The 17,727-nt window shown below is 44.4% G+C and overlaps 1 protein-coding gene across 1 annotated transcript in view; it reads left to right on the top strand.

Annotated features, from left to right (window-relative positions):
* Window positions 1-17,727, top strand: part of LOC145410648 (uncharacterized) — a 50,120-nt gene that overhangs the window by 16,886 nt on the left and 15,507 nt on the right. Inside the window, exon 2 of the mRNA XM_080280761.1 lies at window positions 2,546-2,712. Coding sequence (XP_080136887.1) covers window positions 2,546-2,712 — 167 coding nt within the window. The remainder of the gene's footprint in view (window positions 1-2,545; window positions 2,713-17,727) is intronic.

The raw sequence follows: 17,727 nt of genomic DNA, 5'->3' as shown, positions 1-17,727 counted from the left end.
ACTTACATGCGTATGGGTGATTTGTCTGCGCACGCACGCGAGAGAGAGAGAGAGAGAGAGAGAGAGAGAGAGAGAAAACAGACAACAGCGTGAGAGACAGAAAGGTGAGTGAGTCAGGTTACCCAACCCATCCTCCTCTCCCTGTCACAACTCCGTCTCAAAAACCGGTAAAGCCAATTATCTCACATGCCACAAGGTATTTTTTTCCCCTCTCTTTTTCTCACTCCTTTCCCCTTTTCCTTTCAGACACTTGGGTAGCTGAAGGTGTCTTTATTATTAACTATCTAACTACCAAGACCCTTTTTTTTTCACTATTTTTGCTGCTCCCTCACAATCTCATTCACAGAGAGGGTATTTTTATTTTCTACCATTCCCTCCACTCTTCTGATACTCAAACGCGCTGAGGATTTTACATATTTTTTTTTCTTATTGCAAGGAAGAAGGAACCAAAGCCCAGACGGCCGCAAGACTGTTCCCTCCTTAAGAGTATAATCGTCCGGAGTTGGCCAGATTATGATACTTAACCACCTATAATGGCAAAAGGATTACTGGAGATCGCTCTTAACCCTCTGACTGTCTGTATTCCCCTCAGTTCAATAAAATCGTCTTGAATAAAATGCAGTACTGTACATAAGAGTCTTCACAGTACTAAGAAATGTTGAACCAGCTGAGAAGGGCCGTTCATCGAGCAGAATAAAACCGACTGGTGGAAGCAAGAATAAAAACCATCTCTAGGCTGCTCTTAATCTTCCATCTAGGCCTTCTTAAGCAAGGAGGTTACAGTTCTTTAAATTAGATTAGACAAGAATGAAAGAGCCAACTGCAGACTCTCAGGATCCAATAAAGGCATCCTCAAACTAACTTCTTCCACCTGTGTTTCCAGGTGAAGTAAGGTTTTATCAACACAGGGTCGCTTAAATCACGTTAGGTTATGTTAGATCAGGTAAAGTTACGTTACGTTAGGTCACGTTAGGTTAGGTTGTTTAGATTGGATCAGGACAGAGCGAATTAAGGAAAATAAAGTTTAGGATCGTTAGATGAACTAATTAAAATTCTTTTGTTCATTAAATCAGATTATATTAGGTTATGACTGTTTAGGCTAGATTAAAATGTCAGGTTACGTTAGATTAGGACTGGTTAGATTTGCTCAGGTTAAATTAGGTAAAGTTATACCAGGTAACATAAAGCTACGTCAGGGACTTACATCATAAAGTACTCAGCTGTGAATTTTTATGCCCCTCACTTTTACCTTGCCCGCGGGTATTTTTAGGCGTTTTTAGACCAGCCAGCAAAAACTATACCACAAAAAAAATTCGCGCAAGAAAAGAACACGTGGGTTTGGTGTATTAAAAAAAAATAAAAGATGGAGAATGGGGCTATTCCCAGGCACGAGGGAGGGATTTAACTTTTTTTTTTTTTTTTTATAAATCTGCGTCTCTCTCTCTCTCTCTCTAAGCTACAGAAGTGCCCTGTGAAGTGTCTTTCGTGGCAGGTACCCTACTGATAACATCTTGAGAGAGAGAGAGAGAGAGAGAGAGAGAGAGAGAGAGAGAGAGAGAGAATGTATGTGTTTATAATATGTACGCCTAAAGGTGTGTGTGTGTGTGTGTGTGTGTGTGTGTGTGTGTGTGTGTGTGTGTGTGTGTGTGTGTAAGTACGCCTTTTTGTTCTTGCTCAGTAACGACTCCTATCCCTCACGACATACCGCTTCCTAATATTACCTACTTGCCTACGTTGTTCTCATTCTAAGTCTCCTCCCAACACATCAGTCTCACACACCCTCCCTCTGGCATCTTCTACCTGCAAACTCCCTCATCCACCCTTCATCTAAACACATTACACTGAGAGGAAAGTAATATTTGGTCTCTCTCTCTCTCTCTCATTCACGGAAATCCCGCGATCACAAGGGGAAACTCTGCCTGTTTTTCCCGGCTATACAGACATAAGCCCTGTTTCCTCAAGAGACCCTGAAAAAAATAGTGTTGTTGAGCTGGGAGGAGGAGGAGGAGGGGGAGATTGGGAGAGATAGGGCTAGGGGAGAGAAGGGGAGGGAGGGGAGGGGTGGGAGCTTAATCTGTGACACGTGTCCTGCGAGAGGGGTGAGGGAGAGATGGAGAAGGCAAAGAATGGGAGAAGATGGGGAGAACTGGAAGGGAAATGAAAGGAAGACAGAGAAGGGAAGGAACAAGGGAAAATGGAAAAAAAAAAAGGAAAGGGGGAATGAGGAACAGGGATAGGGATGCGGAAAAAAAGGGAGGGGGAGGGAGAAGAAGAAGACGGGAGAGGAGAGGGATGGGATGATAGAAAAAAAATGGAAAAGGGAGACGGGAAAAAAAGAAGTGTTTTAAGATTCATTCTACCTTAAATCTCTCTCTTTCTCAACGTTTTAAGTCGATCTATATATAAACTGCATATATGTCATTCCTGAACGTCGCCTTTTAGTTTCGTTTCTTGTATATTCCGGCTCCCACAATTAATTTCATCTCTCTCTCTCTCTCTCAGCTCCCCACACTCTCTAATCCCCAGTCTCCTCCACCCCCACCAGACGAGGAGAGTGAGGGGCGAAAGAAGAAGCCTCGCCGTAACCGCACCACCTTCACCTCCGTGCAACTCACCGCCCTGGAGAAGGTGTTTGAGAGGACGCACTACCCCGACGCCTTCGTCAGAGAGGAGCTAGCCAAGAGGACCAATCTCAGTGAGGCCAGGGTACAGGTGAGTCGATTGGCTTAGGGTGCTATTTACTGTATTTGGCTTGGGTTGCGTTCGGGTTGAGTTTGGGTCTTTATTTGAGTTTGGGTTGTGTTTGGTTGAGTCTGGGTTGGGTTCGGTTGGGTTTGGGTTGTGTTGAGTCTGGGTTGTGTTTGGTTGATTGGGTTGTGTCCGGTTGAGTTAGGTAAGGTAAGGTAGCCTAAGATAAGGTAAATTAAGGTTAAGTTGCATCTGACCTCACATGATATGGGGTGCTTTGGTCATGGCTGTGTTGGATTTGACTAGGCTGGGTTAGGCAGTGTTACATAAAATCTGGCTATGTTACACAGAGTTAAGATTGATTAGGCTAGGCTCGGCTAGGTTGTACGGGATGGAGTTAGTTGCAGTTTGGTCAGGCAAGGCGGACAATGAGGCTCGTATTCTCGCCGATTAAGAAGGCTCCCTAACATCTCTTCCTAAGTGATTTATTTTTGGATGTGAGTGATTAATATCCTTTTGTACAATATTTACGCAGGGTGTGGCGATACTGGAAGGATTTCTGTAATACAGAAGAGGAGAGTAAAGTGTAATAAAGACACAAATAGCTCAGGAAAAGACGTTACGGAGCATTCTTCACCGACGAGAATACGGGCTATGAGAGAGGGTGGCGATTCGCAGGTAAAGAATACATGAAAGGAAAAAAAATGTGCAAGGATGTGTGCCAGCTTTAAGAAGTGGACCAAGACCCTATTCACCCCAGAGGATGATGAGTCAGTAGAGCGCCACATGTGAGAGTCAGCAGAGGTCAGCATACGATGTGTGTGACAAGGGGCCAAGCGTGGCTCAGCAGGGTTTTGAACTGGTGATGATGTGCTGTTGTGTTGTGTGTACGGCTAGACGCTCCTCTGTGTGTGTGTGTGTGTGTGTGTGTGTGTGTGTGTGTGTGTGTGTGTGTGTGTGTGTGTGTGTGTGTGTGTGTGTGTGTGTGTGTGTGTGTGTGTGTGTGTGTGTGTGTGTGTGTGTGTGTGTGTGTGTGTGTTGTTAAGATTTTTGTCATTCGTTATTTTAAAGTTACTACTGTTCCCGTTGTTATTCCAGATCCTCCCATACTGTTCTCTCTTCAACCTCGCTTCAAATCACTCTTTCACTTTAACTTTACGACCTGTTTTTGGTTTTCGTCTCTCCTCATTGTCACAATTTCGCCCCCCCCCCTCCTCTCTCTCTCTCTCTTTCTCTCTCTCTATCTCTCTCACCAAAACAGCCTAGTGCCCCTCCTAAGCCGCACCAACAAGGCAGAAAACGCGGGTAACAAGCGAATCGAGTGTGTCTGTCACTTGTCACCCCCCAACCCCTCCACCTCCCACCGTCACACCCCGTCACCCCCCCACCAGACTCTCTTCCTTTCCCTCACACACACACACACACACACACACACACACACACACACACACACACACATATCTCTAAGGGCATAACTTACGTGTCTATCGCTCTTCTCGTCAAGGTTCGAGGAGTTCTTATAATGACAGTCTCCCTCATTAACTACCACACCAGTCCCTACACAACACGCCTCTACACACACTTCTCAAGCTACACAATAAATGCTTCTCATAATTAAAGTATTGGCTAATCAGTAACTCTTAATCACCCTCAACACACGAACACAACACGAACAGAACAGCAGCCCGCCTCTATCTGACGTGTACATGTCAGCCGCTACAGTAAGTACAAAAATGATATACAAACATACCTCGCTTTGGGTTTCCTCTCCTCATCCTTCCTTAAACTCCATGTACCTGGTTCTCAGTCTTCCTCTTCTTAGTCTACTTTTCAATCTTTAAGTTCACTTTTAGTTCTCTGTCTTCTCCACTTCATCTAGTTTTCGGGGTCCTGTCCTCTCCTTTCATGTTACCTGGAGAGAAGGAAAATTGATCTTAATAGTTTTCTTGCAAAAATTAATTTCGTAAAAAGTGTCTGCTACTCCGCTGCCCACTAACTCTTCCCTCAGCTGGGCAAAATTATCTGGTTTTAGCCTGAATTAACTCTCTCTCTCTCTCTCTCTCTCTCTCTCTGTAGGAAATACCATGTGAGGGGAAGGCAGTGAGAGTGACGTGTGGGTGGCACCTGTCACGTTTACCCTAGATGCTGCTTGTCACACACACACACACACACACACACACACACACACACACACACACACACACACACACACACACACACACACACACAATGGAAGAAATGGGTCCTATACTGAATACTGAAAGATTATTTTTCACCGTGCAGAGTCAATACCGGTGTACAGCAATTGCGTTAAAATAAATGTGGATGATAATTCTTCCATCTAAGCAATTTACGACATTGTTATTTCTACGGCAGTGTTCTCGTTGCCGTAAGGAGCTCTCTAGCACACTTTCCTTACCGATTTATTCTGCCTGTCACATTTTCCTACTTTTATATGCTACTTACGTCTTTTTATATGATACAGTATGCATCTGTAACATCTATCTGTCTATCTATCTATCCAAGCATCTTAGTTCTTTGCTATTAGGCTGCCCTTCCTACAACTCACACCACCCTCATTCCTCTCCCCTTATCCCACCACCTCATTTGCGGTCTCCCATTCCCCTTCTCCCCTTCCTCCTCATTCACATATACTCTCCTAGCCAATCTTTAATTTTCCATTCTCTCCATGAAGACAATATTTAGGTGCAACGGGGACAATAAATCGCTGAGGAAGACATGTTAAGACAGCTCCAGACACACACGACAAAAACCACTCACACACACACCTACATCTCCGTCTTAAATCCCACTAAGCCTATGCAAAGCCGATTATGACACAGGCGGCTGAGAATGAGGTACTGGCACACAGTTTAACAGGGATATGTGTTTTATATTATTAGGATTATTTTCAGTCTTATCGTATTAACTTAAGAAAGACCCATTAAAAAGTTCATACAATTTTTTCAGTGTGATTTCTTCTTCTTCTTCTCCTCTCTCTCTCTCTCTCTCTCTCTCTCTCTCTCTCTCTCTCACGGGTGGCACAAGAGGGCCACCACAAGTAACAACTGACACGTATATTAGGGGCAGTAAATATCAGGGGGAGGGGGTGGAGGTGGGGCTGGGGTGTGTGCCAGGTACCCTCCCCCCACCTACATCCACTTACACCCACCTAATCACATACTTACACCTACCTGATCCCACACCTACACCCACTTACACTCTCCCACACCCACTTAAATCCGCCTAATCACACACACACACACCAATCTACACTCAAATCTACCAACACACACCCAAACACTCACCTAATTACACACTTACACCCATCTACACTCACCTAGTCACACACCTACACCCACTTACATCCATCTACACACCCACTAAATCAAACACCTACACTACACCCACCTACCCCCACCTCTATTTACCTACACTCACTTACACCCAAATAATCACAAACCTAATCACAATTACATTCACCTTCACACACCTACACCCACGTAACTTGCCTTCCCTCCCACCCTACACCCACCTAGCTAAGGTATATTCCCACCTATTTACATGCTTTTCCACCTGCATACCTGCCAACCACCCACCTACCTAACTTCCTCCCACCTACATGCACCTAATCGCACACACACACACACACACACACACACACACACACACACACACACACACACACTTATATACCTGTTTAATCTTTACCTCTCACCTACCCTTCTGCTTTCCCCATTTACCTATCCACACCCACCAATTAACCTGTATATATATATATCCACCTAATTACCTGCTGCGGCTCCACATCCTTTTCACAGCACTTCTTCGTGACTAGGATCATATTTTAGTGCTATTCTCTTGTTACAGCTCAGCATTCACGAAGGAAAGGTAGCAATTTTAGGCCAAGTTAGAGTACAAATTAAATAATACATATAGAATAACCCGTTCATTATTACTATACTCCTTTTGCTCTAACTTGGCCTAAAATTGCCATCTGTCTATCTTGAATGATGAGTTGTGACAATAAATGAACACTATAATATGTTGCTAGTCACGAAGAAGTGCCATGAAAAATAAGTGGAGCCATCGCTGTTTTCTGCCACTAGGCCATGTGAAATAAGGTGGGGAGAGAGAGAGAGAGAGAGAGAGAGAGAGAGAGAGAGAGAGAGAGAGAGAGAGAGAGAGAGAGAGATCAGGGCTCAGTTAAGGTGAAATAACTACATATAAATAAAATAGTTAGAGGCATGAAGAACAAAAATAAAATAAAATAAAAAAACACGTAATCGATCTGAAAGGGTTTTAAAATGGCCACCCTGGGTGAACTGAGGCCGAACATAAAGATCACATGTTGAACAGAGTCACCCAAGCCTGCTTACAAGAACGCGCTGTCTGAGGTGATAAAGATGCCGAATTTACGGGGAGATTGTGATCGTTGTGTGTGTGTGTGTGTGTGTGTGTGTGTGTGTGTGTGTGTGTGTGTGTGTGTGTGTGTGTGTGTGTGTGTGTGTGTGTGTGTGTGTGTGTGTGTGTGTGTGTGTGTGTGTGTGTGTGAGAGAGAGAGAGAGAGAGAGAGAGAGAAGTAAGGTGAGCAAAGAAGAGGCGAGAGGGGAGGAATAGAGGAGGGGAAAGGGAGGGAGAGGGATACAAGAAGAGAAGAAAGAGAAAGAGAGTGGGAGGAAAGAAAGGAGAGAGGGTAGAAACAGGGTAAAGGAGGGGCAGAATGAAGGAAGAAGAAAATGAGAAGGAATGCAGAGAATGGAAGAAAGGGAAGAGGAAAGAAAAAGGGAAGGGATGGAGGAAGGAAAGAGGGGGTGTGCCTTCGAGGTGGGTGGCATGAGGGAGGATGACATAGTGTGGCTTTACAATATGTCTAGACCCTCATCCCACCCACTACCACCACCATGCTCCCTGATATTTACCGACACTATACATCTCTCTCTCTCTCTCTCTCCATCCACCTTTGTGATCTGTGTTTTTCTCCATTCTGATTGTCCCTCTCTTTGCCAATGCAGCTCTCATATCTTCATTGTCACTCCTGATAATATATGGTAGTTATAAAACTTCGTTACTTCCTGGTAATTTATCTGACTGTTTTTCCTCATAATACACTTCCTGAGACAAGTAAAATGCTTTATGGACCCCAAGTGATGTCAACGAAATGAGTTTTTATTTTTAAAAATCGAACACTTTCATCTCTTTCTCCCAACTGCTTGTTTCAGTACTGAATGACTAATATTACCCTACACTAATCAAGCCCAACCTAAACATATCTAACCGAATCTTTCACAGCTTAACCTAGCCTAATCAACTTAAACTAACAGCCTAACCCAAATTAACAAGTTGCCTGGCCTAGCCTAACAACCTAATTAGGCTGAATCAAACCTATTCTAACCTAAACTAACGTCACATAACCTCCCTTATGAAATCACTGGTAAACCCAATATTACCTACCAAAATTCCCCCTAGTATACGAGTTTAGCAGTAAATGTTGCGTGCACTTTTTGGTATGAAAATGCACACATACTCACACACACACACACACACACACACACACACACACACACACACACACACAGAGGAACTTTAAAAATCAACGTGGCGCCATCTATAATCCAATATATACGTCTGAAGTATGAGTGTTAGGAGACATAGCAGGAAAAATTGCTAGAAAGGGGTGGAGTGTTCTAACCCTATGACCCTATTCCTATGACAGCCATCCAACCACACACCACACCACACCACACATAATCTTCAGAGCGTCGTAGCAGGCTAATGAAGTGAGCTCTTATATCAACCCTTAAGCCTCATCTGATGATTATTCTGTCGATCATACTCGTCACTGGGAAACCTTTGGAGGTCTTGGGCTCCAACGTTACCCGTCTTTGACCGCACACCATCACCCAGATCTCACCAGACTGTCGTGAAGGCAAGTTTTATATTAAACATTACCGTTCTCTCCTCTGGCTATTCCCTACCCAATCACACACTGGGATCTGTGCAATGTAAAAGTAATGAAGCAGTCAGTGGCTTGGTAATGAAGGCAGGTCGTATACTAAATATTATTCTTCTCTGACAGTTCCTTACCTAATGAATTATACTAAACATTACCCTTCCCTGACATCTCCCAGCCCAATCAGACACCGGGATCCGTGCAAAGGTGTGTTGGTAATGAAGCAATCAGGGGATGTGGGAGTGTTAGCAATATTCCCCACTACACACACACACACACACACACACACACACACACACGGATGATGGTAGTAAACATTAATTCAGCGGCCAATAACTGTCTCCACTACGCACGCTCCCCAGAAGGTTCAACGTCTCCACCACTTGCCTGACACGGACCTTCTTAGATATTTAATTCAGGCTGACACTACGCGGTTTTGATCAGCTGAGGGAGATTCTAGGCAGATCAGAGTTAACCCCTTCGCTGTGGGGGTATTTATCACGCTGAATAAAATCGTCTGACATGAACGATAAAGAAACGTCGTCAATCTGTTAAGGGAAGTGCCGAGATTATCTACAAAACTAAGAGGAAGTTTTATTTTTTGGTATATTCTTTTTTCCTCCACTAAGTCAACTCAGCCACCAGTCACCCATCCATTATGTCAGCTCAGTCAGCCACCAGTCACCCAGGCCAGTCATCAACCAATTAATAAGTCAACTCAGTCAGCCATCAGTCACCCAGGCCAGTCATCAACCAATTAATAAGTCAGCTCAGTCAGCCACCAGTCACACAGGCCAGTCATCTACCAATTATTAAGTCAGTCAGCCACCAGTCACCCAGACCAGGCATCTACACATTAAGTCAGCTCAGTCAGTCATGTAAGTCAGCCTGCAGTCAGCCAACTCACGGGCAGGAGCAAGGAAAAGTGACAATAAAAACACGTGGACCACACACACTTCTCCCTCTCTCTCTCTTTCTCAGTTCATTCCCTTCTCAATATTCCTCTAGTTAATATTTTTACCCGCCCTCTCCCTAACGCTTTCTTCTTTTATGTGTACTTCTATTCACCTACCAGTCCGACTGGCACCATATCCTGCAAGAAGTTAACGCAATAACAGAATCCCTATGTCTATTTGTCCCTACTCAGTTACGGCCCTCTCCCTTCCTCCCACGACACATCACCCTCCCGCATAATACTCCACCTCGCTCTAGGTCAACCCCACCTTCTTCCAACCTACACCCATTCGCGAACTTCTTAACAATCTTTTTAAAACGGAACAAAAAGCGATAAGTTTTACCCGAGAAGTTACATGGAAGAGCATACGAGGGAAGATTGCCTGAACTGACATAATGGAGAGGAGTGACGATAAGAGTAAACTGGGGAAGAGATGATTCCGGCCACTCCCGATACATTCCGGGGTTATTTACATACTACTAACAGATATATTCAATTTTTCGTTAATATACAGACATATCTACAGAGAGAGAAACAAGTATGAAGACAGTAATACAGTACACGACAGACACTCGGGGAAAGATGCTGAAATAATTGCATATAACAAAAAAGGATACACATGCATACCATTCATACAGACAGACAGACACACAGGAAGAAAGATATATCATGCAGACTGGTAAACACTATAATCCGCCTAGATGTAATAATAACCCTTTCTTGCACAACTTAGAAAAATATATACATAATCAGTACAACTTGCCTAATGGTCACACTACAGAACATGGAGTAATTATAGATACGTTTTTGCTCTGTTTTTATCCACGTGTCTTCAGTAGGTTAATATTAAGAGGGCAGGAGAGATCACAAACAAGGCGCCCACACTGTGAACATGTGTTGGAGAGAAAGAGAGAGCGAGAGAGAGAGAGAGGGGGGGGGACAAAGACGCATGAGTTGAAAGAGAGCAGATTAAGGGTGGGAGGGAAATACCTTAGAAAAGGGGAATATATATATATATATATATATATATATATATATATATATATATATATATATATATATATATATATATATATGCGGGCTTAATCTCTCAGCAAGTCTTTGGTGAGAATAAAGTCGTCGGGCGGCTGCAAGAATAAAGTAAAGAAACCAACAGATCCGAAAGGACTAATGACTGTAATCCTTTCAAGGTTCACACCGATACTTCTGTCCTTGGAAGAAAAAAAATCGTCTGATGACAATAAATTAACCAAAAGGACGTCATCTAAGAAATGTAGCACAACGTTAGACCTTCTGCACAGCACGGTACATACTGTATAATGGCTTTGCTAGTGGGAACAACACGAAATGCTACTAATATTCGCACTAAACACTACTTTTTTGACATGGCTATGTGGAGTAGTAGTAGTAGTAATAATAATATGACTGAATAGATGTTTCTGTTGCAGTTCCGTTCAGATCAGATTTAGGATTTTCATCAGGAGGGGTCTCTGAAAGGCTGAGCAAAATCGTCTGGGGAAGGAGGAATACAAACTAAATTGAGGCACTGGAGGGCAACATATAAATACACTAGTATATATATAAATAGTGCATCATCATAGTGAAGGTATGAGAGAGAGAGAGAGAGAGAGAGAGAGAGAGAGAGACCCCTACCCCCAGACAAGATTGATGTAAACCACGCCACGGACAAATTGTGTGAGTGGTGTTTTGCTGTCAGTGTGTGTGTGTGTGTGTGTGTGTGTGTGTGTGTGTGTGTGTGTGTGTGTGTGTGTGTGTGTGTGTGTGTGTGTGTGTGTGTGTGTGTGTGTTTTAGGGGGGTATGTGGTGAAGTGTGATGCAAGAAACTGTGTGGTGTTCAGCTTTCCCAAGTAGTGGTGCAGGGGTGTGGTGGTGATGTGATGTGTTGGGTGGTCATGAATGGTGTAGCAGTGGGTGGTGTGTGGTGGTGGTATGCGCTGGGTGGTGTGTCGTAATGATGTGTGGTAGAGGTGATGATCTGAGGTGGGTGGTGAGGAAGGAGTGGCGTTTGGTGCTGTGGTAGAACGTAGTGGTGATGTTGGAGTGTGTGATGAGTGGTGGTGAATGGACGATAGTGACAGTGATGGTGAGTGATGTGGTGGATATTTATAACTGATGATAGTAACTGTGGTGGTGGAGATGGTGACAGAGTTTGGTGTAAGGGTGGTAGTGTGGTGATGGTCGCAGTGGTGGTAATGATAATGCACATACTATCTTTAGAATCTCTCTCTCTCTCTCTCTCTCTCTCTCTCTGCAATAAGTCAGGAGAGCAAGGCGTGCAGACATATAACATTAAGGTAGAGAGGAATAAACCTGCCTATGAAAACCATGATGTGCGGGGATATAAAGATACAGGAGAGGACAGACATTAAAGAGAGAGAGAGAGAGAGAGAGAGAGAGAGAGAGAGAGAGAGAGAGAGAGAGAGAGAGAGAGAGAGAGAGAATAAATGAGTTGTTAATGGCCTCAAATACCCTAGTACCTCCCCCCCCCCTCTCTCTCTCCTTCCCCGCTGTCAGAACCCGTGAATGGGCCCACACGACAGGCAAAGCTGGGAATAAACACAGAAGACGGATATGGCGACAAGTGAGGGAGAGTATCATTGTCGTTTTTATCGTGAAGTCGTCGCGTGTCGTTTTTTTTTTTTTTTTTTTTTTTTTTATGAATCTGTAACTCCCTCATTTTTCATCTGTCGTTCCTTTGCTGTCAGGAACCATGAATGGGCGCGCAGACGACAAATATGGCGACGAATAAGGCAGATTGTCATTGTCGTTTTTACCGTATTGTCGTCCCATGCCCATCTTTTCATGACTTACTCCCCCCCCCATCCCTCTCCCTCTCTCTCTCTCTCTCTCTCTCTCTCTCTCTCCAGGAGCCGTGATTGGAAGCAGGCGAAAGATTTAGGAACAAATTAAGCAAAATGTCGTCACCCTCGTCTTCTCCATATTGTAACCCCCCACCTCTCTCTCTCCCTCTCTCTCTCTCTCTCTCTCAAATCTTTCGTCTCCCTTGTCGTCATGTTTGTAATATACCGCAGACGAGACACAACCCTCTCGCTTCATCACTTGTCGCTCCCCTGGTACTGGAATGGACGTAAGGGAGAGATAAAGCGACAAATAAAACGGGTTGTCACCATAGTTATCTCTCTCTCTCTCTCTCATCACTTGCCGTTTCTTCCGCAGTTAAAATATGCACAGACGACAGATAGGGCGACAAATAGGGATGACTGTCATCACTGTCTCTCCCCTCCTCCCTCTCTCTCTCTCTCTCTCTCTCACACACACACACACACACACACACACGTCTGAACTGCAATTTTCTTTCAACTGATTTGTGGGGAAATATACAACGTAACTAGTCAGAGATATTTTTTAAAGGCTGGCACTTGTAGCAATGTCGAAACGCATAACGGATCTTAGAATTATCAGTATTATTTTTTTTACATGATTTGTGGAGAAAAACATACAGCAAATTCAAACTCTGGATTCTTTCGTATAGTCAGTGTGTGAGAATATCGCAGAGCTATTTTTTACGTACGTTGTGTTAAAACATATTATATAACATGGGACTGGGTGAACGTTGGGGGTTGACGTGTACGCAGCCCCCTATTTTTTTCAACTCAATGGTTTACTTACAAAATACATGCAATGACAGCTGTTCCATTTGCCTGTAATACTGCACTCCCATGATTGAAACACATAACATAAAAGTGATACTGAATTTTTTTATGGTTAAAATGTATTAAGTACTAATCCTTCTAAGAATCACGCCCCCCCCCCCCATCCGGCCCTGATATATAACAGAAATATATGGTACTGTGAAGAAATAAGCCACAAAACAGAACTCACCGCCACAGCTTCCTCTCCTGGTTTGTGGCGACATAAAATGGAGGACGATTACCAGACACACACTTAACACTTGTAACTACTTAACACTCTCTCTCTCTCTCTCTCTCTCTCTCACCACATAGTACTTTGGTTATTTCTCACGCTCTGTGAAGAGGAAAAATAACTGAAAATAGGCCAAACGAAAACTTGAAACAATATATATAACTTGTCCAATACTTAGCACCGAAAATTACATAAAAATAGGCAACTCTGCACATATACCTAACCTAACTTAACCTACAGCAATCTTACCTAATGACACTCATACTAATCTAACTTAACCCTATCCAATTCAGCCCAAATTAACCTGACCTAAGCAAACCAACTCTAAAAAGACTAATTTATCCAGTCTAACACACCATAACTCAAACTGACCTAACAAAACCCAACCTAACCTAGCCTAAAGTGGCCTAACCCAACCTACCCCATCCTAATCTAACCCAAACTAACACAGCATACCTAACCTACAAAAACCTAACCTATCGTAACACAAGCTATTCAACCCAGTCTAACCTAACCTCACCTCCCTCCACACAGGGAAAATCACGAGAAAAACATTGAAAAGGGATATTTCTGTGGCCATACCTGAGGGAGAGTTGTGGCAGTGGTCTGAGTGGAAGCCATTTTTTCCACCCTCTCCAAAAATGTGTGAAATTTGTCGAGGCTCGTTTGGTGTGGATGCCTGGCGCCCTCATGGGTTGGAACCTGAGGAACTGCAGAGGATGGGTATAAGACCTTTGAAAAAATTTGGAATATAATAAAAGTTACCGAAATCTGGGAAATATATCACTCTGAAAAATGGGTATATATACGTGTCAGGATCTGAAGACTGACAAGCAAAAGCATATGATAAGACCGTCGGAAAACCTTGGTACAAGGGAAAATGACGAATCAAAATATCGTCTTTTTCTAAACCTGTCCATTTCTACTACATCACTCACCATTATGAACTCCTCTACACCATCCCTTATATGCACCATAAATCTGTCCCTCACTCTTGTGCATAAAAGAAAGAGCCAAAGGCCGTCATAAAAAAAAAAAAATTCTTCCAAAGAAAACTGCCCCATACCAAAATCAACATAACGTCGATTAGAAATGCCTAAACACATTACGTTTAAATGACTATCGTAATGGCTTCCATCTTGCTCTAAACCCCTTTTCCCACAATACACCAGCCTTCCTCATAGACAAAAGCCTTCCTCAAATACTCTCCCTTACAGACTCCTCCATCTTATCCCTCTACATCGTTCAATCTCTAACCCTGCCACCACAACACATCAGCCTCCCTCACAGATTCATGACAGATACCAGCCTTCCTCACAGACTCACTCACAGCCTCCAGTACTCACTCGTTGCCTCCCTGCCCAACCTCCCTCATATATTCCCCTGTTTTTCCCCCTCAACTTCCTTCAATTTCTAACCCTGCTACCACAACACACCATCCTCCCTCATAGACTCCTTCCACGCCCCTCTGGCTGGCAGGAGAATGCAGGGAATCTCTCTGTGGATGCCTGAAGGAGAGAGAGAAGTAGTCAGCCTGCCTCTTACACACCCACACCTTCCCTTCTGTTGACATAGTTCTTAGTTGGAGTAATCATTAGAGGTGGCGTGAGGGAGAGGAGAGGGGGAGGGGAAGAGAGAAAGAGGAAAACACAGGAGCATGGAGAAGGGGGAGGGAAGAAGAGAAACTGGAAAAAAAAAAAGGAATAAAAAAAATAACGGGGATGGGAATGAGAAGACAGGGGGAAAGGAGGAGAGACGAAGGATAAGAAAGATGGGAGAGGATGGAGGAGAAAAAGGGGGGGCAGCAGTATCAGAGAAGAAAGAGGAAAGACGGAGAAAAGAGTTAGAACAGAGGTGGAGAAGGGAAAGTGAAGGAAGAACGAAAAGACAGTGGAGGCAGAGAAAGAAGAGAAATGGAGAGAGTAGCAACCAGTCCTCCCCTCACACAACCACCTCTGCTGTTTTGTTGACATTGTTTTTAGTTGGAGTGATCATTAGAAGGAGTAGGGGAAGGGAGGGAAGGAGAAGAACGGTGAGAAAACGGGCGAGGGGGAAGGGAAGGGATGGGAAGGGATGTCATGAAGGGAGGGATGCGGCAAGAGGAGAACGTAGGGAAGGAACACTGTAGAGAGAACAGGAGATAATTATGTGAAAGAAGGGAAGGGGAGAGGGATGGATGGGAGAGGATGAGAAGAAATAGAAAGGAAAGAAGGGAGAAGGGAGGGAGGGAAAAAGATACACTGGAGAGAAGAGAAGATGGAAGGAGAGAGAAACAATATATGAAAGGAGAGGAAGGGAAGGGAGGGAAAGAAGAAGAGAAAAGAAGAGGGGAGAAATGGAAGGGGACGAAGGGAGGAAGGGAGGGAAAAGGAAGAAGAGGGAAAAACCGGAAACAAGAGATGACAAACGGAGGGAAATTGAAAAAAATGGAGAAGAAGGGAGGGGGAAAAAGGGAGAGAAGAGGGAGAGGAGGAAACAAGAGGGAAGGGAGAGTAGGGAACGGTTTGCCACTCACACAACCAAACCTCTACCGACCGTATTGTTGACATAGTTCTAAGTTGGAGTGATCATTACAGGGGGAGGGGGAAGGGGTGGGGCGATGAGGGGGAAGGTGAAAGAAAGAGAGAGAGAGAGAGAGAGAGAGAGAGAGAGAGAGAATAACAGCCAAGGTAACACTGCTTCCACTTACCCTCACCCTCGTCCCCCAAACACCAACAGAGTATTTAGTTCCTCTGTTAAAGTTAATGGCGGTTTTATTGTGTGTGTGTGTGTGTGTGTGTGTGTGTGTGTGTGTGTGTGTGTGTGTGTGTGTGTGTGTAACAGATGAAGGTGTAGTGTATGATGCATGTGGTGTGTGGTGAGGGTGTAAGGGGAGGGTGTAGGTGCGTGTGTCAGTGCTCAGTGAAGGGGGTAACCACATTTGTCACATGTACACGCTTATACACGCAGACACACACACACCCTACACACAAACGCGTACGGGCTACCATCCACACACACACACACACACACACACACACACACACACACACACACACACACACACACACAAACTAGAAAAATAACCACAAATAAACTTCAACAGCATAATAAAGATTTTGAGGCCAAGTTTTTGGCTGTTTTCTCCTTTTATCAGTTTTTTCTTGCTCTCTGGACCCCATCTCACCCTAACCTTTGATGGAAAAGTTGATCTGGATGCTGACGATGATGATGATGACAGTGACAGTGATGATGATGATGGTGATGATGATGACTGATAATGATGATGAAAATGATAGTGCTGATGATGACATTGATAGTGGTGGTTGTGGTGGTGGTGGTGGTGGTGGCGGTGGCGATGGTGATGGTGACAATGTTAATAATACTGTAATGATGATGATGGTGATGATGATAATGATGATGATGAAAGAAAACGTCCTCAAGCTGAAGGGGTTCAGGAAGTGTGGGGGTGTGTGGGGGCGGGGTGTAGGGGTAGGGAGTGGGGGGTGGGGGAGGGGGTTGGGGTGGGAGAAGTCGACAGATCAGTGGAGCCATCTCACTCTTGTTTTAACTCACCTCCTCCATGTTTTTGCTCACTACCCAGATGTGCAAGCTGTGTGTGTGTGTGTGTGTGTGTGTGTGTGTGTGTGTGTGTGTGTGTGTGTGTGTGTGTGTGAGAGAGAGAGAGAGAGAGAGAGAGAGAGAGAGAGAGAGAGAGAGAGAGAGAGAGAGAGAGAGAGAGAGAGAGAGAGAGAGAGAAAGCAACAAAAAAAGTGGAGTCAAGTAGCGAGAAACACAGGAGTGGAAATATCAGAGATGTTTGCAACTGTGTTCTGTAAAGAGCCGTGAGGAGGGGAGGGGAGGAGGGGAGAAGAGGAAGGAGAGGAGACGGGGGGAGGAGAGGGAAAGAAAAAGAGAGTTCTGTAAAGAGCCGTGAGGAGGGGAGGGGAGGAGGAGAGAAGAGGGAGGAGAGGAGACGGGGGGAGGAGAGGGAAAGAAAAGGAAAGGAGAGAGGGGAAGGTTAGGGGGAAGAAAAGAGGAGATGGAGGAGGGGAGAAGAAAAATAAGAGACGAGAGAGGAAGGTGTGGGGGAAGAAAACAGGTGGGAGTGGTAAGTGGAAAAGAATGGAAGAGAGAACTAACTGGGGAGGAGAGGAATGACGGGAAAGAAATGGGGGGAAACGAATAAAGGAAGGGAGACAAAAGGAGAGAGACACAAGATGACTGTGGAAGAAAGTTAAGACAA

The sequence above is a fragment of the Coenobita brevimanus genome, chromosome 86 (assembly GCF_032717465.1).
Source record: "Coenobita brevimanus isolate Jiangsu-jjx chromosome 86, ASM3271746v2, whole genome shotgun sequence".
NCBI classification, from domain to species: Eukaryota; Metazoa; Arthropoda; class Malacostraca; order Decapoda; family Coenobitidae; genus Coenobita; species Coenobita brevimanus.
The sequence above is the reverse complement of the archived record's forward strand: the minus strand, read 5'-3'. Positions and strand labels throughout refer to the sequence as shown.